The sequence below is a fragment of the Rhinopithecus roxellana genome, chromosome 6 (genome assembly GCF_007565055.1).
Source record: "Rhinopithecus roxellana isolate Shanxi Qingling chromosome 6, ASM756505v1, whole genome shotgun sequence".
Classification (NCBI taxonomy): domain Eukaryota; kingdom Metazoa; phylum Chordata; class Mammalia; order Primates; family Cercopithecidae; genus Rhinopithecus; species Rhinopithecus roxellana.
This window is the reverse complement of record NC_044554.1, coordinates 108,916,409-108,940,094: the sequence shown is the minus strand read 5'-3', so window position 1 is coordinate 108,940,094 and position 23,686 is coordinate 108,916,409. Positions and strand designations below refer to the sequence as shown.

The following is a 23,686-nucleotide window of genomic DNA, read 5'->3' as shown; positions in this document are numbered from 1 at the left end:
GAAATGCCCTGTTAGTTCTCTTAAGCCTTAGCACGCAGGATGTGACCGGCCATTCAGAGCTGGGTGGAGAGGTAAGTTGATTGAGGGGTTGCTCGCATTAACACAGCCAGCAGGTGATGCTGGTGTTTGGAACCCTTCCCCCGCCTCTTGATTTGAAACATCCTCTTTCTGCCCAAGCCCCAATATGTTTCATATTGCTCCAGGTTTCTTTAATCATAGCATTCAAGGGCCTGAAATATTTGTTCCCCCATAGGTGCTAAGTGAGACAATTGACTTTCCCTTTTGCAATGGCCTTTTCTTCCTTTACTGCTAACTCCCAAGACCCCACGTCTGCTTTTCTGGTGAGCACCTATTGCTTTTCTGCTTCTCGCCTCCTCCAGTGGTCTTCCTCCCTGTCAGCCTCTTCACCACCTGGGGGGCTTCTGCTCTCTGCATCTAGTCCAGGCTCAGGCATTTTGCTCATCTTCTGCCTTCAGTCCAAGCCTCGTTATACTCTGCTCACACTGATTCCACTCTACCTTTCACACCATTTCTTTCTCTCTCATTCTTCCCAATTAAAGAATACATCCTACAAAAATACATCCTACAATGGGTATATGAAGGGTATCCCTTTTGTGCCAATGGCACCCATTTGTGCCAATAAGCGGCCTGTAGCTACTCAAGCCCTCCTCACCATGGGTACCACCACTTTTAGCCCCTTCACCCTTCTCTGGTGGTTTGATGTGAACCAGTCTTGTCTCTTCAGCTCCACTGGGGCCCAGTGGGGGAGGGAACCTGCATTCCTTCTGGAGTCCCCAGCACTCTGAACCGTGCTGGCACCTGTGTGCTTCGTGATTACAGGCTGGTGGGCTGGAGTTGGCCTGAACTTTTAACAAGTGCGTAAATACACTGGGAGATGGTTGGGCGGGGGAGGGGACCTGGTGAAGGGTTTCTTAATTCGGAGGGATTACTTGCTGGAGAGGAAGGAACAATTAGTCTCTTTTCAAGGTTAGCCCAGAGCATGTTCTGGATTGGGATTGAGTCACGCCCCTTACCTCCCACCCCCCCCACTCTCCCAGGTGCATGTCCCCAGCCACACCTGGTGGGGCAGCTGACTTGATAAAAAGTAGCTCCGAGGGGGTGGGCGGGGGCTATTCGAGGAGCAGGAGGATGAGCGCTGAGTATGGACAGCGGCAGCAGCCCGGGGGCCGTGGGGGTCGCAGTTCTGGGAACAAAAAGTCCAAAAAGCGCTGTCGGCGCAAGGAATCCTACTCCATGTATATCTACAAGGTGCTGAAGCAGGTGAGTGCAGAGCAAGGATGTGTGTGGGGGATGCCCTCACAAAGCGCCTTGAAAGGGAACTGGCTGGAAGCGGGGACCCTGAGGTTAGTGTTGGCATTGGGGCAAGTGGCTCAGGCAGGCTGGGCCCGTCTTGAGGTAGCGGGACCTGATTTCTGAGGTCTCTACCTCTCAGGATCTTTGGCACCGGTGATAGGAGACAGTGTGCTCCCTGACACCCTCTAGAAGTTTATGGGAATGATGATGAGAATATGATTAGGTGGGACATAATATTTTTTTTTTTTTTTGACACGGAATCTTGCTCTGTCGCCCAGGCTGGAGTGCAGTGGCATGATCTCAGCTCACTGCAACCTCCACCTCCCGGGTTCACGCCATTCTCCTGCCTCAACCTCCCGAGTAGCTGGGACCACAGGTGCCCGCCACCACACCCAGCTAATTTTTTGTATTTTTAGTAGAGACAGGGTTTCGTCGTGTTAGCCAGGATGGTCTTGACCTCCTGACCTTGTGATCCACCCACCTCGGCCTCCCAAAGTGTTGGGATTACAGGCGTGAGCCACCGCACCCGGCCCAGGTGGGACATAATTAAAGGACGAGGACCACACTTTCTGTGCCAGGCTGAAGGTGATCGGGTGCCAAACACATTATGATACAAAGTGTGTTGGTGGTGACTGAAGAGAGGAGTGTTCGGGGTGAACTGGAGTCTTGGGGAAGGTCTTCTGGACAAGTGGCACTCAGTTCTTTGAGGGGCTTAGGGTTTGTCCATGTTACAGACAAAAGAGCTTGAGGCCCCTAAAGGCTCCATGGGGTTCCTGCATCATGTGGCCTGGCAGTGGCAGTGTCCCAGCTTTCCCTGGCTTTGGGCAAGCCTCTAGCATCCTTCCTGTGTGTCCCTCTCCCCAACACACTGGGGCTGCAGGTGCCCTATATTCATGCATGAAAAGCCGCTTGGAACACTGACAATCAGTTTGTCTGGAGGATCCAAAGCCACTGCTCAGCAGGGCCAAGGCCAGGAGGAAGCGGGGGTAGCCATGTGTTGCCCGCCCTGGGTCTCCAACCTGCTTGAAACTCTTACCCCTCTGTTAGGGCAGGCCCCAGAGGTAATGCCTGTCTCCAGTCCAAATCCCATTAGCAGTTTTAGTGAATTGACAACCTGGGTGCCTGGGAATGTTCTTGTAGGGTTGGGGGTGGGTGGGTCCAGCACTGATATGGGTTGGCTGAAGAGATGCACCAGATGACAGACTCCGGTGCCCTGAAGAAAGTGGGGTAGGAGTGGGTATCACTGAGCCCTGTGTCTTAGTCTGATTGCGAGGGGCAAAAATTGCAACTGATGGCTGAGACCAGGCCTGGACTCGCAGAGGAGAGTGCTGCTGAGGGATAACCCCTTGGCCTCCCGATGTGGGTGAGAGCCCTGAGGAGAACGGGGTGTGTTGACAGCAGAGGGGGCTTGGGCAGAACCAGCCTTGTGCCAGGCTCAGATTTGCTGCTGGCAGTCGAGATAAGAGGTGGCAGGGAGGGTGGGTGGGACAGAGCCTCTTGGTTCTAGTGCTGTCTCCATCTCTGACTCCATGTAGGTTGTGGGACAGTCATTTCTCTCCCACTTCACATCTGACCAGGTCTACCTACTCACATTTCAGGACTGCTGTCAGGTCCCATTGCTTTATTAGAGATCACTTAGTTCAAAAGCTTGTGACAGAAGAGGAAACTGAGGCCCAGAGAAAAGGGCCATATTTGAGGTCGTAGCAATTCACAATACAGCCACAGAACAGGACTCCTCCCTCCTGGTTCGGGGCTGCCACTGTCACATGCACATGCCCTCTGGTTATGTGCTCCACCAAGTTATGTGCACAAACCTTTTGACCCCACAGTCCCACCTCTGGAAATAACCTTCCCTATGCTCACACAAGATTCAAAGATGGACATTTACCATAGCACCATCTAATGACAAAAACAACAAAAAACACCCCAAACCCAAACCCAAACCCGGAATGTTCATGAAGAGAGGAATGGTGATAGGAAGTATGATACATCCATACCATGGAACATATGCAAATGTATCCATGAAACCAGCAAGATGCATGTGTAACTGGTCCCATTTGTTAAATGTAGATTCTTGTGCATGATCATACAGGGAACTTAATCATGTTACCTCTTGCAGTTGAAAACTTCTTTTAAAAAACTTGGATATACCATAGTAGTACAAAGAAAACACAAATCCCTATTTCCATGACTGTTGGCATCTGGGAAGGGGCTGGTGAGGAACCTCCCTGCCTTCTGCCTCTGGCTTCCTAGAACCCCCAGCTCAGGAGTGAGGCTTGCAGTGTAGGCAGAACCCCACTCCCCCAGCCCCTTCCATTAACCGAGTGGTGCTGCCCTCTCTCCAGGTGCACCCTGACATCGGCATCTCTGCCAAGGCCATGAGCATCATGAACTCGTTTGTAAACGATGTGTTTGAGCGGCTGGCATGTGAGGCTGCCCGGCTGGCCCAATACTCGGGCCGGACCACCCTGACATCCCGAGAAGTCCAGACAGCCGTGCGTCTGCTGCTGCCTGGGGAGCTGGCCAAGCACGCTGTGTCCGAGGGCACCAAGGCTGTCACCAAGTACACCAGCTCCAAGTGACCCAGGGTCTGACAAAAATAAAGGCTGAACTGTTTCTGTGCACTGTGGTGATTTGAAAGAAGGGTGTGTGAGGCCAGGGTGTGGTCTGGAGCAAGGGTGTCCTCACTTCGAGGCTACCACAGGTGAAGCAGCACTTCTTCAGATGTCTTAGAAACTGCTTTCTAGGTGTATCCCGTGAGCAACGTGTGATAGCTTTGTAAACATGTGCATGTTCTATTTGGTAGTGAGCTGCAATAGGACCTGGGACTGGACTAGCATCTGGCTTTACTGCCAGCTGATTCCCTCTCTGGGCCTGAAATTCCTCCTTGTGTGGTCCTCTTTCAGGCTGTGGCTTCCCCATGTCATTTCCCACCAACTGTCATTGTGTCCTAGATGACAGACACTATTGTTTGAAGGGGCCGCACAGATCTATTCAAGATAAAAAACTGAAGGGCCAGACCAGCTTCTAAATAACCTGCTGAGATCAGTATGATTTTTCAGTTTCCCCTTTATTTCAGTACAAATCAGTGGGGATGTTTTTGAAATTCCTAACTTCCCCAATTTTATTTGGAAAAATTTGAAACCCACAGAAAAACTGCAAGAAGTACCATGGCCACTCCTATGTCCTTACCTAGATTTACTGCTCACCACTTAACCACTTGCTTTTCCTGTCTCATGCAGCCTCTGCTTATCTTGTGGGCACATGACCCATAAATCCTCTTCCAAGCTTGGACAGGATGAAGGGGTGGGATTTAGACAAACCTCCAATCCTCCTTTGTTCCCTTTGTAATTGGACAGACCTAGCTTGTGGTCGCTTTCATCTCCATGTATTGAAAAGGCATCGCCTTATAGTAAGTAATAGCTGACGTTCAGCGGCAGCTACCTAGGTCATGTGTATTTTCTCATACCTCAAGCCTCACCTCAAGGCTCTGTGAGCTGAGGACTAATGATCCACATTTACATCCACAGCTAGCAAGGGGCAGGCCCAGGAGATCTGGCCCTGAAGTTTCACTCCTGCCCACTCTGCCCTGTGTTCATACCTTGCCCTGCCAGGCATGACCTGGGCCAGCAGGAGCCAAAGCAGCTGGGAGCTTGTTAGAAAGGCAAGCTCTTGGGTCCCCCCTCAGATCTGGAGCAGAATCTGTTCATCTATCTGTCTGTCTGTCTGTCTGTCTATCTATCTATCTATCTATCTATCTATCTATCTATCTATCTATTTTTGAGACAGTTTCACTCTGTTGCCCAGGCTGGAGTGCAGTGGTGCCATCTTGGCTCACTGCAACCTCTCCCCATCCCAGGTTCAAGCTTTTCTCCTGCCTCAGCCTCCTGAATAGCTGGGATTACAGGCATGTGCCACCACGCCTGGCTAATTTTTATATTTTTAGTAGAGATGGGGTTTCACCATGTTGACCAGGCTGGTCTTGAACTCCCAACCTCAGGAGATCCACCTGCCCTGGCCTCCCAAAGTGCTGGTATTACAGGCATGAGCCACTGTGCCCAGCCTGGAATCTGAATTGTAATGAGACCCTCAGGTAGCTCGTAGGCACCTTCGAGTTAAGAGTCCTCCTGTTTGTTCCTCCTTGCTGCTGTCTCCCTTCTATCCCTTTCCCTGGCCCTGTTCCTCGTAGATTTACTTATTCATAAGTCTCTACATGACACTGAGCCAAAAAGCTCACCCCAGCTGACCAGCCTCAGGCTGCTAGTGGTATAATATTTTGTCTTTTTGGAAACGTTGTCTCCTGAACTTGTAGCAGTGATGGGAGGCGGTACCCACAGGTGACCAAGTGAGCCCCAAGCATGCAGAACAGCATCCACTATGCTTTCTAGCATGATCCTTCACGTGGGTCTGGCTCATGGGAATGGTGTGAACTCTTGGCAGGCCCCAAGGAGGCAAGGATGGTTATGCTCACTTTCACCCAAGGGGGCAACTGGGCCTTCAGGGCCTTCTGATTCCAAATCAGTGCCTTTCCCCTCCACCACACGGGCCTCCCCGTGCCATCATCCAGCGAGTGGAGGGCTGTGGGGCTCAGGAGGCATGGGTCCAGAGAGGGAACAGAGGCCGCTCACAGTGAGAAGCTGCGGTGATGCCTTGTTGGGGGGTAATGTCTTTAGGACGGATGTATTCAGAGTGCCAAAGCTTTTAGGAGACTTCAGATAGAGACTTATTTCACTTGTTCCTTACAAGAAAAATGGCCAAAGTTGGACAACATGTTCTGCCCTAAGCTTCCAAAGCTTGCTCTGTGGGAGCCTGAAGCCACCCACCCACAGTCCCTTCAGTGTGCTGCTTCCAGGACGTCCTCCGAGATAATGTGCCCATTCTCTGCCACCAGTCCCCTCTCCTCAGCCCTAGAACACTGGCACAATGGGTCAGAACTCTTAAAACCAGGCTGTTCTGCCCTGTGGCCCTGGGAGTCAGGGAGCCACAGAGGTTCTGTGAATTCCACCACCTGCAGACAAGGGGCAGCGTGGAGGAGTGGGCACAATGTCTGAGGGGTGAGTGAGGGGCTGGAGTGGGGCTCCCAGGGCAGAGAGAGCAAAGGTCAGAGCACCGCCTTGGTCCTGAGAGGCTGGGGCAGAGTGGCAGTTTGGGTGCTGGGCTGCTCCAGCTGTGCTGCTGCTGCTGCCCTGGCAGCTTTCACGGTAGAAACTTCCCTCCGACAGTTAATTCCAGAAGCAGGGCTCTGCTCTGAGGAAGGGACCCTCCTCCACATTCATCCCTCACCCCCACTTCCCACTCACCAGCCCAGATCACTGCAGCATCCATGGGCTGCCCCACACCTGGCGGGCCCCACTGCCCCTAACTCCTGAAGATCCCTTCCTTACCGGAGCCTCAAGCCTGGGCCGGCTTTCCCCCAACCCCCCAAAAGTCATGCCCATTCTCTCTGCTAATCCTATAGCGGAGCCCAATCCCACACTCCCCCTAAGACCAGGTCAGTGTCCACTCATTGCCCTGCGGGCTCCTTACCTCATTGAAGTCCATTTCGGAGCCATGAGTGGTATCACACCTTCTGGTACCCCGAGCCCACACTCCTCAAAAGGCCAGGCGGCTCCGTCTCCCCACTCCTCCGCGGCTCAGAGCACGCGGCGCCCGCCACCCTCTCTCCAGAGCTTACCAGCGCCTCTGGGAGTCCTCCCACGTGATCCTGCAGGAGCTGCTGGACCAAGAGCAGCCTCTGCTCGAACCTGTGCCCTACCGGGAGCGGCAGTCCTTCCAGTACAGGCTCGCGTCGCTCTACCTGCACTACCTGGGGCTGCTGCGCCGCTTCGACACCATCTATGACCAGATGGTGCAGCCGCAGAAGCGGCGGCTGCTGCGGCGCCTGCTGGACTGCGTGGCGGGCCGCGTGCTGGAGCTCAAGGACGAGCTGGTGCGCGCCGACCTCTGTGAAAACCCCTGCCTGGACCGCGTGCTGCAGGATCTCAAGCTCACCCCGGTACGTGTGCGCAGCCGCGAAGCCACGCCCCCAGCCAGCTAGCAACAGGGGAGAGGCGGGGTGGGACCTGCCTTGACCACCTGGGACACAGAGCCATGCCCCGGCCAGCTTGGAGTCGGTTGGGGTAGGGATGGGGCCGACCACCCCCTGCCTACCCGTCACCCCATGGATATCCCTGGTGTTGGGACACCTGCTAGGGAAGGAAGGAAGGCAGAGAAGATCAGAGGATGGAGTTTGGCCTTGTGGGAAGGGCTTCAGGAAGCTTGGCGGTGGGGGTTGTGCATGGAGGTACTTAGGGGTTGGATGGAGTCAGGGTGAGGTCCCCTGCATGACTGGGAAGACCCACAAACCTCAGGGAATTGGTGAGGAGAGTCCTCTAGAGCCTCCTCAAAGTGTGGTCCCTGGACCAGCCACGTTGACATCACAAATGAGAAACTCTGCATCCTTAACCCGCTAAATCTGCATCTGCATTTTATCAAGACCCTCCAGTGATCTGTGTGCACGGGCAAGTTCTAGAAGGCTGTTCTAGAGCACAGAGCTTCTGCAGGGCCTCCAGTCAGGCTCAGGGTTCAGTAACTGCTTCATATCCAAGACTGTCTCAAAGTTTCCCCAACCAGCTGCAGAGTGCACTTGGTGGGGCGGGCGGCCATGGGGAAGATTCCCCAGGCCCTGCCATTCTGATGTAGTAGTCTGAGGAGGACCTAGGAATCTGCATTTAAGAGCTTCCCAGTTGATTCTGATGCACAACCAGGTTTGAGACCACTGCCACCTACCATGATCCTCCAGAATTCAACTCCAGCCAGAGGATGGGGGCAGAAGAAGAGAGGAATGACTTTTGGGGGTATCTGCCCCATTTAAGTTTCCTACCTCAGGACTCTAAAATGGAGGAAAACAGTGCTGGGGGTGTGTAAGTCCCTGAAAATGGTAATGGATTGGCCAGATGGCTCAGACTTTTGATTCCTGACCTTCCTCCCCCAACATTGCTGCAAAGGCTGACCTGGAGGTTCCAATCCCCAAATACTTCCTGCTGGAGCAGTCTACTGCTGTGCGGGAGCGAGGGCTGATACTGGCCAAGATCCTGTCCAGACTGGAACCAGAGTCCTCCCAGAAGGTAAACGGGGTGATGCCCTCCCGGACTCTTCCATACCCCTTCTCCTGAAAGCCTCCAGAATGCAGAGAGGCCCTTCCCTGCCCTCTACGAGAGTGCCCTTTAGGTAATCCCTGGCCTCCTTCAAAGCTATTCTTGTGCTCATGATAACCCTCCAACGCCAAGACAAGACTTGGGCTCCCGGATACTCTGGGAGGATGGTGCCCTGGTGTATCCTTTGATGGCCAGTCTCCCAGCAGCCCACCCTGGATGCAAGCTCTCCCCCATGTGCTCCTGCTCTTTTGCCCCTGCTCTGGCCAGAGCTTTATAGGAATGCACCGGACTGAGGCCATAATTCTAGTGCAAAAGGCAGAGCGGGCCAGGCAAGGCCGGCTTCGAGCCACCTTCATGCGAGAGATTCGAAGAGATGAGGAGCAAGATCGGAGGATTCGGGAGGATGGATGGCACAAGTTCAGTCAGTGCCAAGCAGCTGTCACCATACAGAAGGTAGCCCTAGGTGCCCAGGAAGAGGACCAGGGTAGAGTCACCTCATTCAGGAAGCCTGCTGGGCTCAGCAATTGATCACAGGAGTGCAGGCGCTTGGATTCTGTAGCCCCACAACTATTTATTTATTTATTTATTTATTTATTTAATTTTGAGATGCAGTCTCGCTCTGTTGCCCAGGCTGGAATGCAGTGGCATGATCTCAGCTCACTGCAACCTCTGTCTCCTGGATTCAAGCGATTCTTGTGCTTCAGCCTCCTGAGTAGCCAGGACTACAGTCCTCCGACAATATACCCAGCTAATTTTTGTATTTTTAGTAGAGATGGGTTTCACCATGTTGGCCAGGCCACTCGCGAACTCCTGACTTCAAGTGATCTACCCACCTCAGCCTCCCAAAGTGCTGGGATTACAGGCATGAGCCACCATGCCCAGTCCCCACGACTAGATTCTAAACCAGTCAGTACTTTAATCAGTCAGCAAGCATGTATCTTACTTGTTTATTATTTAATCTACATCTATATTTTCAAAAGGGTTTGCAGTAGGATACCTTAAAAGTCCCAGAAACAGAAGGATCATTAAAATTAGAGAAGAAAAATCCATAATAGAGTAGCAGAACAGAATAGATGATCACTCCAGAAACTCTTAAGACTGTTGAAAATGAGCCACTAAAATGTATCCTGCTGAGGCTGGAGTATTGCTTGAGCCCTGAGCAATGTAGCAAGACCCCATCTCTTAAAACAAGAAAGGATCCTGAGCCTCCTGGAAACTAAGACAGAGGGAAACTTGATCATGATGAATTAATTTGATAACTGATGTGATCTGAGCATCCCCAAACTCTGCGCCTTCCAGGTCACCTTTTAACATGGAAATAACATAATTTCCATAATTTTATCCCCTGTCCCACCTCATTGCAGAAAGCCCTTCTCTGCCTTAAGGTTCCCCAAGCATTCTTACCATCCTGGTTGTCACACCTCTCCTTTGCTCTGGACAGCCACTCTGCACCTCTCTGGGTCAGCCTCTGCTGTCTGCCTTGGCGTGTGAACATGGCCTCTCCCACCATTCCTTAAAATGCTGCTAACACATGCTGGTGGTAGTGGTTAACAGCTTGACCAGAGACTGGAGGAGCCCCGGGAAAATTCCAGTGCAGGAATAGACCACTTTCTGTTCATGCAGGTGTCGCTGCCCCTAAGGCCACCAGCCCTGCTCTGTCACAGAAACCTCTTGCCACCTTTTCTTTCCAGGAAGTGTTGACCTGGGGCGGGCCTCTTTCTCTCTCAAATCAGTCTCCCCCTCCTTCCTCTCTCTCTCAAATCCCAATACCTCAAAAACCTCTGCCTCCTAGCCCACTAGAGAAAACTTAGAACTTCCCACCGAAAGATGAAAGCAGGCAACCATCTAGCAAACAATAGTGATTCTATGAAGATATATCATCTGCAAATGGGATAGATTCATGTGTTAGTAATCAGTACACAGAGCATGTCGGTCTGAGGCAGGATGACTGTGTCAATGTCTGACTGAGAAGGAGGTTCTCGACAGCAGGGCTCACTAAGGCAAAGAAGTCAAGAAGGGGGATAGACCCCAAAGATGGAGTCCTACTTCCCCTGTAGACCAAAGCAGGTCATTTTGTGCCTGTTGCCAGACATCAAGAGTACAGAAATATTGCATGCTGGTCTTAGAGTCATCCAGAGCACTGAGAAAAGGAAAAAACGTATGAAGGACCCAGTCATGGCGGGCCTGGCCTGTGGTGGTCACAGGAGTGGGAGGACGAAGCCCAGATGAGAAGTGCAGGAACCAGCCCCAGCTCCTGGAGGTGCCGGGAGGCAGATGGAAAGCAGTGGCTGACCCGGGCCCTGGCTCTGCCCTCCTCTGCCCAGCGTCCCCACCCTCTGGTCCCAGTAGCACTCAGTGATCCTGGAGTCTGAAAGTGGTTGGGCCTGGGAGAAAGGGCACAGGTCCAGCTCTGCACAGATAGTGTCTTGGGCCTGGGAGAGGTCATGTCCAGTCTCTGGCCTCAGTTCCCTTGGGTCAAAAATGTAGGATTAACTGAGGAGCTCCACAGTCCCTACAGCGCCAATGTCTATGTGCCTGGATGGAGTCAGATATTTATTCCAGCTGCTCTGGGGATTCTGAGGAGTGGGTGTAGGGAATGTGTAGGGTGCTTGAGCTCTGATCTGTCCCTCAAAAGAGATAGCAGATTAGGGTGGCGAGGGAAAGGAAGAAATCCCTGGGGGGCCCTGGCCAGTTGGCTTGAGTGCCCACCTGAAACCACCCTGTTCTAGGCTGTTCCTGCTCAGTGTGCACCTGAGCAGACTTCCCCAGGGCTCCTCCCCACCCCACCTGAAATCTCTAGTGTGACCCTCTCGGACCCTCTCTGAGAGACAGGCTGCTGCAGCGTGGAGAGTGCGTGTCCCATGTGTCTCCTACATCCCTCCGCCAGGTATGGAAAGGCTACCTGCAGAGGAAACGCACTCAGCAGGACCGGCGGACAGAGATGGAGTTCATTGGCATGGTGAGCTCAACCTGCCCACCATGGTGGGGCCTGGAACATAGGGCTGGCCAGGGCAGGGCCCCCACCCAAAGCACAGTCTTCTTCCAGCCCCACTTTGCCCACGGTGCTCTCCACTCAGGCCGGGTGGAGAGCCTGGGAGAGAAAGAGGCAGAAGGACAGGAAAGCCCCCAGGCCATATCCCTTCATACCCTTCTTCCTGTAGAGATCTGGCCCCTGGCAGCAGCTTACCTGTGAGGCCAGGAGGGGTATTGTGTAGAGCATCCTGGACCCCACGTTCCCACCCCCAGCTGGAAGGAGGGGCTACAGGGGTGGACCCCCAGAGGGAAGAGGCCACAAAGCCAGCAGGGGCACCCACACTGCCCCCCTAAGCCTCTGGTAGCCACAGGGAAACACCAGGGACTGTGTTGGGGTAGGGACACACTCCCCAAACCAGGCCTTTCTAGGTCGTGTGCCTGTGTGCATACATGTGTGCCTGGCCAAAGTGAGTAGGCCTGGCTCCTTGAATCTGTCTATCCCCTGTTCTCTGTCCTCTCACCCAGCTGATCTCCACTGACTTAGGAAAGACAGGCCGAGACTGGAGGGGTGGCGGGAGCATGCTCCCTGAGGGAAGGGCTTTGCCCTGGGCAGATCCTGTGGAGGCCTGGCTGCCAGAAGGAACTGGGGAGGGGGCTGGGCTGGGGATTGGAGGGACGGGAGGGAAGGGAGCCTTCCCAGGTCTGGTGACATCTTGGCAGGCTGGGAGGCTACCACTGGAGGTTTGGGGCCTTGGGAGGAAGGAGGGGCCAGGGGCTGCTGTGTGGGAGTGGAGGTCAGAGACTTGTTGAGGGGCCAGAGGGCTGGACCCCCAGGAGATGAGAGCAGGCTGAAAGAAGCAGGGGTTGGTTTCAGCAGGGAGGGGTCCGTGCACAGCAGTGGGTGAGGAATGAGCCTGGCCGCCCGGGCCTATCAACAGTGTGAGCTCAGCGTTTTCAGTAATTGTCTCTGCGCAGAGTGATATTTAAAATACATTTGGGAGCCAATGAGGCGGGAAAGTGGCTGCAAAAGCGGCTGCCAACTCGGCCGCGGGGCGGGGAGTACAGGCGGGGGCTGGGGCCGGAGGCTCCAGGGGAGGGTGTGCTGGGGAAATCGGGCAGGGGCCAGCCCGGATGCATCTAGCAAACTCATTATTAGAGTAATCTACACAGACGAATTCGGCTCCAAACACAGTTTCTTCCAATGCAGGCATGCCCGTTGTTCTGTGTGGGTGTGTGTGCGAGGCCTTGCATGAGCGTCGTGTTGGGGAAGGAGCGTGTACAGGCGTGTGTGCCCGAGGCTGGTGGCTGCATCCAGACTGGATGCTGGTTCCTCCCACTCCTGAGCCCCTCAACCTCTCTTCCACTCCCCAGCTCCCCTCACCCAACCAGGTAGAGCACCTGAGCATCATCTCCCAGGCCTGCCTCTGGGAGGATGTCCGGAGGCTCCGCCAGGTAGAGAAGGAAGAGGAATTCCAGGCGGCAATGGTGAAGGCCCATGATTCTCTGGCAGAGACAGAGGGGCCTGACATGAAGGAGAAGATGAAGGAGCAAATCCGACAGTGGTTTATCGAGTGCCAGTCAGTGTCCTCAGCTGACCCTACCCTCGTCCTTCATTCCCTTCACTCAGGGTCCCTCAGGGCTGCTCCTGCTCCATCCCCCACATGGGTTCTGCCTTCTAGTCCAGATCGGCCCTTTTCTCCTCTACCCCCAGGTCCCCAACACACTGCTGACCCTGTTGGTTTCAACAACCTTGGGCCCCCAGTGTACAGGACCATCTCCACACCTGACTTCCCATTTCCACAAGGGAGAGAAAGTGCCAGAATAGGGTGGGGAAAGCACCCATGGATGCCCCCTGAGTGATCTGTCCTCTTGTTTGTAACAATCCATTCCTCCCCTGTCTCCCTCTGTCTCCCCTGGTCCTTTACTTTTCTCTGGCGTTCTCCATCCATCCATCCACCCACCCTTTTATCCACCTCTCCATCTACCTATCCATCCATCTGTCATCCACTCACCCTTCTACCCAGCTCACTCTCTATCTATCTATCTATCTATCTATCTATCTATCTATCTATCTATCCATCCATCCATCAACCCACCCACTCTTCTACCTACCTCTCCATCTCCCCATCCATCCATCCACCCATCTACCCATCTACCCACCTCTCTATCTATCCTTCCATCTGTCGATCTGCCCATCTATCCACCCACCCTTCTACCCACCTCTCCATCTATCTACCCAAGCATCTGCCCATCTACCCACCCACCCTTCTACCCACCTCTCCATCTATCCATCTGTCCATCCACCCACCCACCTACCCACCTCTCCATCTCCCCATCCATCCATCCATCTATCCATCCATCCATGCATCTACCCACCCTTCTACCCACCTCTCTGTCTATCCTTCCATCTGTCCATCCACCCACCCTTCTACCCATCTCTCCATCTATCCACCCATGCATCTGTCCATCTACCCACCCACCCTTCTACCCACCTCTCTATCTGTCTATCCATCCATCTGTCCATCCACCCACCCTTCTACCCACCTCTCTGTCTACCTATCCATCCATCCATTCATCTATTCATCTTTCTGTTCGATCATCTTATGTTCACTTAGCGATCTTACTGGCCGGTTCCCTGATTATCCAGATGCATCTTCAGGTGGATCCTACTCAATCTTTGCAGACAAAACTCCAGAACAGGTACCCTGTTGGAGGTGAGGCAGATGGTTTTTTTGTGGCAGGTGGAGTCTGAGGCTACAGAGAATAGTGAGTGGGGTGGAGTAGGGAGTCAGCCTCAATGGAGGCAGAGGTGGCTGGCGGAAATGCAAGCAGCTAGAAAGACGGCATGGGGAAGAGGAGCAAGGAGCAGCTGTGGCTGGAGCAGGCATTGTGACTGGGAAAGGAAGGATGTCTGGGTAGACTGCAGTGGCTCCAGATCCCATGGCCAGGAGAGAACAGTGGCTCTGACCAGAATGCTCCTTCTTGGGCACCCTTTCTCCCTGGACCCCAGTGGAGTCTCTGCATGCTCAGCTGTCCCGACCCCATCAGTTACTCTAGGCCTAGGGAATCCTTGGTTCACCCCAGTCGCAGGCCCTGGGCCTGAGAGATCTCCAGCTCTCTTCTGTAAAATCCAGGGCTCTCTTTTGTAAAATCCCCTTGATCTTCTCTGAAATGTCTTGTGTCATTGGTCACAGGTGAGAATGGAACTGGAAATGCAGGTCCAAGAGAACAAAAAAAAGGAACAAGAGAAGAGCAAGGAAAAAGGAAAGGATGAAAAAAAGAAGAATAAGAAAGGAAAGGAAGAAAAGGCCAAGAAGGGGGTAAGATACCTCCTGAATCCATGGCATGAGGGACAGGGAGGAGCAAGGTGTGGGGGAACTCGTGGTAGGAAGATGGGTTCAGGTAAGGTTAGGGCCAGAGTCTGTGCTAGGTAGAGGTGATGAAGTCAAGGTCAAAGGATGTTTATATTCTAGGAAGTGGACACAGTGCTGCAAGTGTTGCCATCCAAATGTATCCCTATGATCAGTGCCGGGCATGAGGAATACTTAAGTAAGAGGGGAGACGGCTGGGGAAGAGTGTCTGTGCTTTGTGGGACCTGGGACCCTGGGTCCTGGAGAAAGTGGGCATCTGCCACATGGACCATGAAGTGGCAGTGTGGGTGTGTAGGCAAAGGGGACAATACCAAATGAGGAGAGGGAGGTATGGTGTGATTCTTTGGGTGGGGGCGTTACAGGTTTGGGTCTGAATCCTGTGGCCACAGGCCTTGGGGTCAAATCTATCTGCCATCTGGGTAGAAACAATGCCAGGCTGGTGGGTGGGGACAGAGTAACCAGCCAGGGCCTGGCTCCTGACCTGTGTGCACACATGTGTCTGTGTATGCACATATGTGTGCATGTGCTTATGCACACGTGCATGCGTGTGTGTATACACCCGGGACTCTGACCTTCACACATCTATCCACTCTCTGCGGTCAGATACATGGAAGAACCAGTGTGAGAGCATACAACCCAGTCAGAATTATGACTCCGAGACCCTCCGGGAGGAGAAGAGGAAGGAGGTGGAGCTGGAGATCCGGATACAGGTGTGAGCGCAGGGTCAGGGCTTCCCTGCAGGCCACTACCCTGTACCCTCCCCCACGACCCACACTTCCAGCCAGATTCAGGCTCCTCCCCAGCCATTTCTCTGCATCTCTTTTGTCCTGAACACCCAACCCCAGTTCCCAGCTCATCATCTGTAGACTTTGCTGCCTCCATGCATGGTCCTAGCTCCACCTGCTGCCCACGTCAGTTCCCACCTTCCTCTGCCTCCCCCTGGTCTCGCTTTCTCCCAGGGCTGATGGAGCAGGGATGTGGAGGGTATGGGTGGGACTCGGAGCCAGGGTGTCCACACCCCACCACCATCCTCAGGAACCCTCTGACAACGTGTCCCACCCATGCTGTGGGCTTCAGGAGTGTTCAATCATGTGGTCTTTCACAAAACCCATGAGGAAAATGCCATGGTTTTCCTGATGGTGTACATGGGAAACTGAGGTTAAGCAGTTATGCAACCGTTTAGGCCACAGAGACCTCAGTGGGGGGATGTTGGGCTTGAATTCCATCTGGGGGCTTCTCGGCACGTTGAAGGCTGTTAAGAGCGGGGCTCCTGGGAGAACAGGAAGAGGATTAGGACTGGGTGTGAACAGGTGGTGGGAGGGAGGGAGGAACACAGAGAAATGTGTGGGAAGGGCTGTCCCTGCTGCCTTCATCAGGCTCACTGGGCTCTTCTGTAAGGCTCCTCCCCTCCTTCCCATCCCTGCCTGCCTGCTCCTCTCCCACCTGTCCTCCCAGCCCCAGGCCACCCAGCCACACCTCAGCTGTCTCCCCTAGGTGGATGAGCTGATGCGTCAGGAGCTGAGGAACCTCCGTCTGGTTGTGGACAAGGAGGAAGAAAGACCCTTGAGGGCTCCAAAGGCAAGATGACGGGCTGGGACTGGGCAGGGGAGGGCACACAGTGGAGGCAAGGAACAGGGCACAATGACCTATGTGCTTGTTTCCAACCAGAAAACACCTGGGAAGAAAACTGGGAGAAAGAAGGAAAAAGATCTGACCCCAAACAGGTAGCAGAGCCTGTCATGCCCACTTTGCATGGTGGTGGTGGTGGAGCAAGTCCCAGTCCAGGACAGGTCCTGCCTCTGCTGCTGTGAGACCTTGGGAAAGTCGCTTTCCCTCTCTGACTCCCTGACCTTGTTCACCAAGTACCTGCCCTGCCAAACTCACATGACAATTGTGGGGATCAAGCAAAGGCACAAGAAAGGGCTCTGTACATGAAATGCAGAGCGAGATCTCAATGAAGTTTATAATCAGGTCATTGCTCTCCACTTCCAGATCCTCCCTCCAACCTTTGCCTTCACCACCTCTGTCTCTGCCAAAGCCATTTCCCCCTGGACTTCCCACTCTAGGGCATTAAGGGACTCGTCAGTGGTCCCTTCCTGCTGACTTATCTGGTAAAGAGAGCACACAGGCACCTTGACGTCAGCTGCTTGAATTTAATGGCTGTCTCTCCCAGGAGCACTCACGTCTTAAATGTAGTTTCTAAGAAGTGGGCAATGCTTAACTCAAATGATCGGATTTCTAATGGTGGATCTTTGGCCAGGGGGCAGACTGACGAGTGTCACAGAGGCCCCTGTCACCCTCACACCGCTCTTGCAGAGCACCCACTGGGGGAGGCTTGCCTCCTAGGACAGTGATTTGGTGCCATACCTGATTCTGCCTGTTTGCAGGCACTGTAGATATTTTTGACCACAGAATGCTGGGCAGGAGAACCACTGATCCCCTGTCTTCATGACAACAGCCCCCCATCTCTGCCTCCATTTCCCTGTGTTCTCACTTGCTAACGTCCCTTGTGGTGGTGGGGGTCTTCCTGTGCCATCCTCTGCCAGGTCTGTGGAGTCTCTGTATGAAGAGCTTGTTATTTCTGGACTTCTAAGGAAGAGTGAGTCAGTAGCATTGAAAGACTACGTAGGTGAGACCCCTCCCAGAATGCCTGCTCCCAGTCTGTGGCCAGGTGCCAAAGCTCCCCTATCCCCCACCCACGGGCCCGCCTTCCCTGTGGCTGATTGCCTGATTGCCACTCGGAGAGGGAGCCTCTCACTCAGTGGCTGCCTATCACCACAGGTGACTTCCTCTATCTTGGATCCGCTCTGAGTTTGGCAAAGAAATTGCCCATGCCATCCCTGTTTGACATACGACAGAATGTGGCTTTGTATGCGGTCCTTCGGCTTGGTGAGAGGCCCTGGGGGTGTGAGGAGCCAGCTCTGGGCAGGCAACCCTCGGGGTCAGGGCTGGGGTCAGGGTAGGGTGGCTGAGGTGGGCATGTCCAGCCTAAGCCTCCAAGCCCCAGGTCCTCCTGCCCTGCCCAGGCCCTGCTGGAGGTCACACCCAGATTGGGCCACCCCAGAAATCAGGTGGGCCCCTGACCTGCTGAAGAGCTCACACTGCCAGCACCTTACTCAATCCCAAGGGACAGCCCAGCGTCTGTCCCACTGCTAGAAGACCCCCAGCCCTACACCCCTGGAGCTGAAGAGCTTTCTGAAGTGGTTTATTCTGTGCCTTCCATTTTTTTTTTTTTTTTTTTTTTTTTTTTTTTTTTTTTTTTTTTTGAGATAAGAGTCTCCCTCTGTTGCCCAGGCTGGAGTGCAGTGGCACAATCTCAGCTCATGGCAACCTCTGCCTCCCATGTCCCATACCTTTCAGTTCCACCACTCATAATCCAGGAGTGGAAGCAGATGGAATGGAAAACAGAAAGGGCATTAGTCGGGGTAGCAGGCTCCCTCCCAGTCCCATGTACAGCTCCTCATACTGGAGACTCCTAAGCCATTCAAAATCTCCTGCTGCCACTCCCGGCTCCCAGGCCTAGGGGACTAGGCAACCTGGTGGTATTGGGGAAGGTAGTATGCCCAGTGATCTGCACCTCCTCTCCCAGCCCCAGGCCCTTGGCCTGACCTTACACAGAGTCATCTCCAGCCCTGACTCCTGCTGCTAACCTGACACCTGGCTCTGGCCCATTTCCTTGCTCTCAGGCTCCCCGGATATCCATGCCATGGCCCCGCTCATCCGCTCCATCCTCCTGGTGGGCCCCTGTGGCATGGGGAAGAAGATGCTGGTCAAGGCAGTGTGCACAGAAACTGGCGCCAACCTGTTCGACCTGTCACCGGGCAACTTGCTGGGCAAATATCCTGGCAGGAATGGGGCACAGATGATGGTGCATATAGTCTTTAAGGTCCGGAGCCCCCAGCTTTTGGCATTTATGGTTCTCAGACCTGTGGCAACAAAGGAGGGTGGGCTTTGAGATCATGTCACCCATCAGCCTACTGGGTATGATTTCAGGTGCTGAACTGGTGAGGTCTCCCTACCAACCCGGGCTTGGAGCTTGGGTTCCCCCTGCAGCCCCTGTGGTGGGGGAATGAAGGGAAAGGGGAGGACATAGAGCAACTTCTTTTCATGGTGGGATGAGGCTGAATATGCAGCCCCCCATGGGGGCAGTGACTCAGTTTACCCTGAGGTGTGAGGTATGTGCAGCAGCAGGCTGGGAGGTGGGACTGGCAGGTGTGGGGAGTGGAGACTGGGCTCCAAGGTCAGCCCCTGCTCAAGGCCAGCCTTCATCCTGGCTTCTGACCAGCAGGGACATGACCCTTCTCCAGAAACATCTAATGTCTGATTTCTACTCTCCAACCCATCCAGGTGGCCCGACTCCTACAGCCCTCTGTGATTTGGATTGGAAATGCTGAGAAGAATTTCTATAAGAAGATCCCCAAAGAAGACAGGGAGGTGAGGGAGTGTGGACGTGAAGGTCATGTGGGCAGGTGGCGTGAGCTGGGGCTGGGCTGGAAGGCCTGGGCTTGTTCAAGTCACTCCAAACCCCACCCACTGGGGCCTTGCACATGCCCCTCTACTCCTCACACCTAGTTTCCTTGTCTCAAAGCAGGATGGGCAACCTCCTCATCCTGCTAGGGCTGAGGTGAGGCTGAGGGTGGGGTGGGCTCTGAGAACTTGGGAGCCCTGTACACTGGGCCACCATGCCCCAGCCCCACCACTCCTCCCTCTTCCCCTGGAGCAGATGGACCCAAAGCGGATAAAGAAGGACCTCACCAAGGCCTTGCGGCTGCTGACTCCTGGAGACCGTGTGATGCTGATTGGGACAACCTCCCAGCCGCAGCTGGCTGAGATTCGGGGGCTGTGCCGGGTCTACGAGCGGATCCTCTTCATGCCCCGGCCTGACTACGCATCCCGCTATGGTGAGGCCTGGGGACACGGGGATGGCTGCCCCTACCAAAGCCTGCCCACCTCCTGCCCCATACCCCACTGCTGCTGCAAGCCCTCACCCCCACAGCCAGATCTTCTGGAAGGGCTGCTGGACAAGCAGCCCAGTAGCCTGGGTCCTGGCTTCGGCTCTGTGGACACAAGCAGGTGGTTTATGTCTTCCGAGGCTCTGCTTGCTCGGGTTGAGTTGGGAGGATGACCCTTGCCTAGTTTGAGATCCGGTACCTTCCCTGGGGAAGGGGAGCTGATGGACGTGGAGCTGCTCCCCGAAGCACAAAGCTCCTTCCAGATCCAGGTGGGGGCTGCTCAGGCCTTGTTGCCCCTCCCTGGTGCCCACTGCCCCTCCAAGCCCCATGTCCTCCACATGCCTGCAGTGCTCTGGAAGCGTATGATAGAGGCCCGGGGCGTCCAGCCAACCCAGCACTTGGACATCAGTGCCCTAGCCAAGGTCTCCGATGGCTACACGCCAGGTCACATTCTCCAAGCCATCCAATCCGTGCTGAGTGAGCGGCGGTTCCTGCAACTGTCCAAGCGGCCCCTGGTAGCCTGTGAGTTCTTGGGACAACTGGCGAAGCTGGATCCAGTATACAGGGAGGAGGAGGAGTCCCTGAAGGTGAGGTGGCAGGGCCAGGGGCTGTGGGTAAGCAGCGCCCTTGGGGAGTCAGCCCACTGAAGCACACCTCGGACCCCTCCCTCTGCTCCCACAAACTACCAGAAGACAATTGGTGGAAACGTGTGGAGCTCAGCTGGGAAGGGAGCAGGAAATCACCAGGAAATGCATTTGGGGCCATCCCACCTCATTTCCCTGAGGGTGGGAGCTTGCAAGGACCACCGAGGTATCAGGAGCCCTTTGTGAGTTCTGGTAACAGCTGCCACCCACCTTTCCCACCCCAGAGTCAGTGCACCCGCCAAGGATGGCCTTGGGAGCACAGGAGAGAGGGCTGCAGGTGTGGAGGGAAGAGGGCTTGCCCCCTAAGAATGGCTGACATCGTACCGGAAGGATTTGGTGGGGAGCAAGGGAAACCCCAGCCCTAAAAGGACCCCCGAACCCAGGGGAAGAGGAGAAGAGGCTGCTGAGGAAACAATCTGTAAAAAGGGGAGGGTGAGGTGAGGATGGGTCCGATGGCCTTACCACTCCTGTGCCCACCAACCCAGGACTGGTACTTCAAGACCCCACTGGGCAAGAAGAGCGTGAAACACAGGATGGACCAGTTGGAGGCTGAGGAGGCCAAGCTGGCCAAGGAGAAGAAGAAAAGAAAGTGATGGCTAAGGCTTGTGGGCACCTGAGATTAGTGGCGTGGAACAGGGCAGTGGCCCAAGGGTAAAGGGATGGGGCAGAGGCATAAATGCCCAGATGACTTGGGGACAAACTCTTCTTGTCCATCCATGTCCGTGTCTTCCCACCCCTCCCTCTGTGTCCCCACCAGTGCCTGGCCCTGTATAGCCCCTACCTCTCTCCTGGGCCCTGGCCCTTGCCAGCTCACTGCCGCCTCCCTGCTCTGGCTCCCAGATCCCTGTCCTCAGCCCCCACTTCCAGGTCTTCATCTCCTTGTCATTGTCCTATCCTGGCTCCCTGACTCTCTTCCTCCCTGAGGCATTTAAGGGAGAAAAAATAGGAAGAGGAGAGAGGGAAAGAGGAGAGAGGGGAGAAGGAAGGTCTGCAGTCAGAAAAAGCACAGTCTGGAAGTTAACCGTCCCTGGTTCTAAACCCACTTGGCACTAACTCCCTGTGTGACCTGGAGAGTGCTTTCCTGTCTCTGGGCCTCAGTTTCCTTACTTATAAAGCAAAGAGAGACTGGACCAGGAATTTCTAAGGTCCCTTTTACCCTAGGGTTTGACTATTCTAGCAAAAGTGGCTGGGAAGTCAGGGCAGGGAGGGTGCTTGGGCAGTGGTGGGGGCGGGATGGGAAGCAGGGCTCAGCAAGGCTGTGGGGAGGTGGTGGGGCTTTGTGACCAGGGCAAGGGCTGCTGGTAGACCCAATGCTGCAGTGGACATGGGAGTGCAGCATTGGATCAACCCAATTTCTCTGAATATTCTTCATCTCTTTCCTAAAGACCCCTCCCCTGGCACTCTGCCTGCCCCAGCTCTGCACTGCATCCTCTGACCACAGCCTAGGGCTCAATGGGATAGGGCCTCCTGCTTCTAGGGTGGGAGTCCATCTGTGGGTTTCCCCTTGCTGGGGAGGGAACAGCTCAGGGGAGGACAGGGTCAGAGAACTTAGGGAGCAGGGGCAACAATACCACCAAGGGCTGGGGAGCCCTGGAGTGTTCTCTCGGAAGAGGCAGACCCGTGGACTATGTACACAGTGTGTGGATGAAGGCCAAGGTGTGTCCACAGGTAGTAAGAGAAAACAGGAGAGCTGAAACTACAAAACCCCTAGAAGAAAACATAGGGGAAATCTCCATGATGTTGGTCTGGGCAGAGATTTCTTGGATATGAACCCGAAAGCACAGACAATGAAAGCAAAAATAGACAAATGGGATTGTACCAAACGAAAAGGTCCCTGCACAGCAAAGGAAATGACAGAGTGAAGAGACAATCCACAGACTGGGAAAAAATATATGCAAATCAAACATTGGATAAGGGGCGAATATCCAAAATGCACAAGGAACTCAAACTACTAAATAACAACAACAAAAAAACCCTATTAAAAAATGAACAAAGGACTTGAACAGACATTACTCAAAAGAAGACATACAAATGGCCAACAGATATCTGAAAATATGTTCAACAGCACGAATCATCAGAGAAATGTGAATCAAAAACACAATGAGATATTATCTCACACCTGTTAGACGGGCTATTATAGAAAACTGAAAGATAAGTGTTGGCAAGGATATGGAGAAAAGGGGACTCTGCACTGTTGGTGGTGTTGTAAATTAGTACCATTTTGAAAAATAGAATGAAGGTTCCTCAAAAAACTAAAAATAGAATTACCTTATGATTCAGCAATCCCACTACTGGGTATATACCGAAAGGAATTGAAATCAGCATGAAGAAAAGATGTCTGCACCCCCACATCCACTGCAGCACTACTCACAATCGCCAAAACATGGAAACAACTGTTGTCCATCAATGGATGAATGGATTTTCAAATGTGATGCATCTGGAGGACATTGTGCTAAGTGAAATAAGCCAGGTGCAGAAAGACAAATACCGCATGATCTTGCTTATTGTGGAATCTTAAAAAGTCAAACTCATAGAAGAGTAGAATGGTTATTCCCAGAGGCTGGGGGCTCAGGGGAGGTGGACAGGGAAAGGGGAGACATTGGTCAGTGGGTATGATGTTACAGGTAGATAGGATAAGTTCAGGTGTTCTATTGCATAGCCAGGTGACTGTAGTGAATAATGATGTATATTTCAAAATAGCTAAAAGAGGATTTTAAATGTTCTGACCACAAAGAAATGGTAAATATCATTTGATAGATGTGATAATTATCCTGATATGATTACACATTATATACATGTATCAAAATATTATAGCCCCATAAATATGTACAATTATTTATCAATTAAAAATGAAACTTTTAAAAAAGCAATTGATTAAAAAAAATTTTTAAGCCAGTGTGAGCCAAAGGGGCAAGACCACTGGGGCTGGAGCACCCTAAGCCCACGGTGGGCAGTGGTGGGTCAGAGCTGAGCCCCAGGGCTTGGTTTCTCATCTTCTCTCTTTTTTTCCTTTTGATCCACACGGCCCCCAAACAAAAGTCAGTGCCTGAGTAGACAGAGACATTTCTCCTTTCTCACTCTCTAGCGAACACCCCAGGTAACCATGGCAGGGGAGAGATGCCACCCAAAGTCATCCAGGGAGATGGGGGGTTGGCATCAAGGGCAGGCATGGGGAGTTTCTGTGGCTGCCTGTGGGTTACGCTGCGTTCCCAATGCACATGTCTATCTTTAGGAGTCCCCTGAGGGGCGCCTCACACAGCGAGGGCAATCTCTGTCACTACTGTGAACTTGTCCCT

At 53.6% G+C, this 23,686-nt stretch overlaps 2 protein-coding genes across 2 annotated transcripts; both read left to right on the top strand.

The window, feature by feature from the left end:
• Positions 1-984: 984 nt before the first annotated feature.
• On the top strand, positions 985-3,930 carry LOC104675411 (late histone H2B.L4). Its single transcript, XM_030932921.1, has 2 exons — positions 985-1,281; positions 3,660-3,930. The coding sequence occupies exons 1-2, from the start codon at positions 1,063-1,065 to the stop codon at positions 3,894-3,896; spliced, it is 456 nt and encodes a 151-aa protein (XP_030788781.1). The 5' UTR covers positions 985-1,062; the 3' UTR covers positions 3,897-3,930.
• Positions 3,931-6,321: 2,391 nt separating this feature from the next.
• On the top strand, positions 6,322-21,134 carry IQCA1L (IQ motif containing with AAA domain 1 like). The gene is made up of 19 exons (XM_030933282.1): positions 6,322-6,368; positions 6,982-7,309; positions 8,301-8,420; positions 8,718-8,903; positions 11,338-11,409; positions 12,795-13,000; positions 14,039-14,123; positions 14,618-14,743; positions 14,897-14,972; positions 15,398-15,504; positions 16,289-16,372; positions 16,463-16,518; positions 17,341-17,423; positions 17,576-17,683; positions 18,481-18,680; positions 19,142-19,228; positions 19,518-19,695; positions 20,095-20,333; positions 20,876-21,134. Exons 1-19 carry the CDS (start codon positions 6,358-6,360, stop codon positions 20,981-20,983), a joined length of 2,460 nt encoding a protein of 819 aa, XP_030789142.1. The 5' UTR covers positions 6,322-6,357; the 3' UTR covers positions 20,984-21,134.
• The last annotated feature ends 2,552 nt before the right edge of the window (positions 21,135-23,686 follow it).

Bases quoted from the DNA above. Each gene is read 5' to 3' on its own strand.
- LOC104675411 (XM_030932921.1), top strand. From the start codon at position 1,063: ATGTCCCCAGCCACACCTGGTGGGGCAGCTGACTTGATAAAAAGTAGC. The intron at 1,282-3,659 runs GTGAGTGCAGAG...CCCTCTCTCCAG, and splicing joins TCTACAAGGTGCTGAAGCAG to GTGCACCCTGACATCGGCAT.
- IQCA1L (XM_030933282.1), top strand. The intron at 8,421-8,717 runs GTAAACGGGGTG...TGCTCTGGCCAG, and splicing joins AACCAGAGTCCTCCCAGAAG to AGCTTTATAGGAATGCACCG. The intron at 14,124-14,617 runs GTACCCTGTTGG...CATTGGTCACAG, and splicing joins CAGACAAAACTCCAGAACAG to GTGAGAATGGAACTGGAAAT.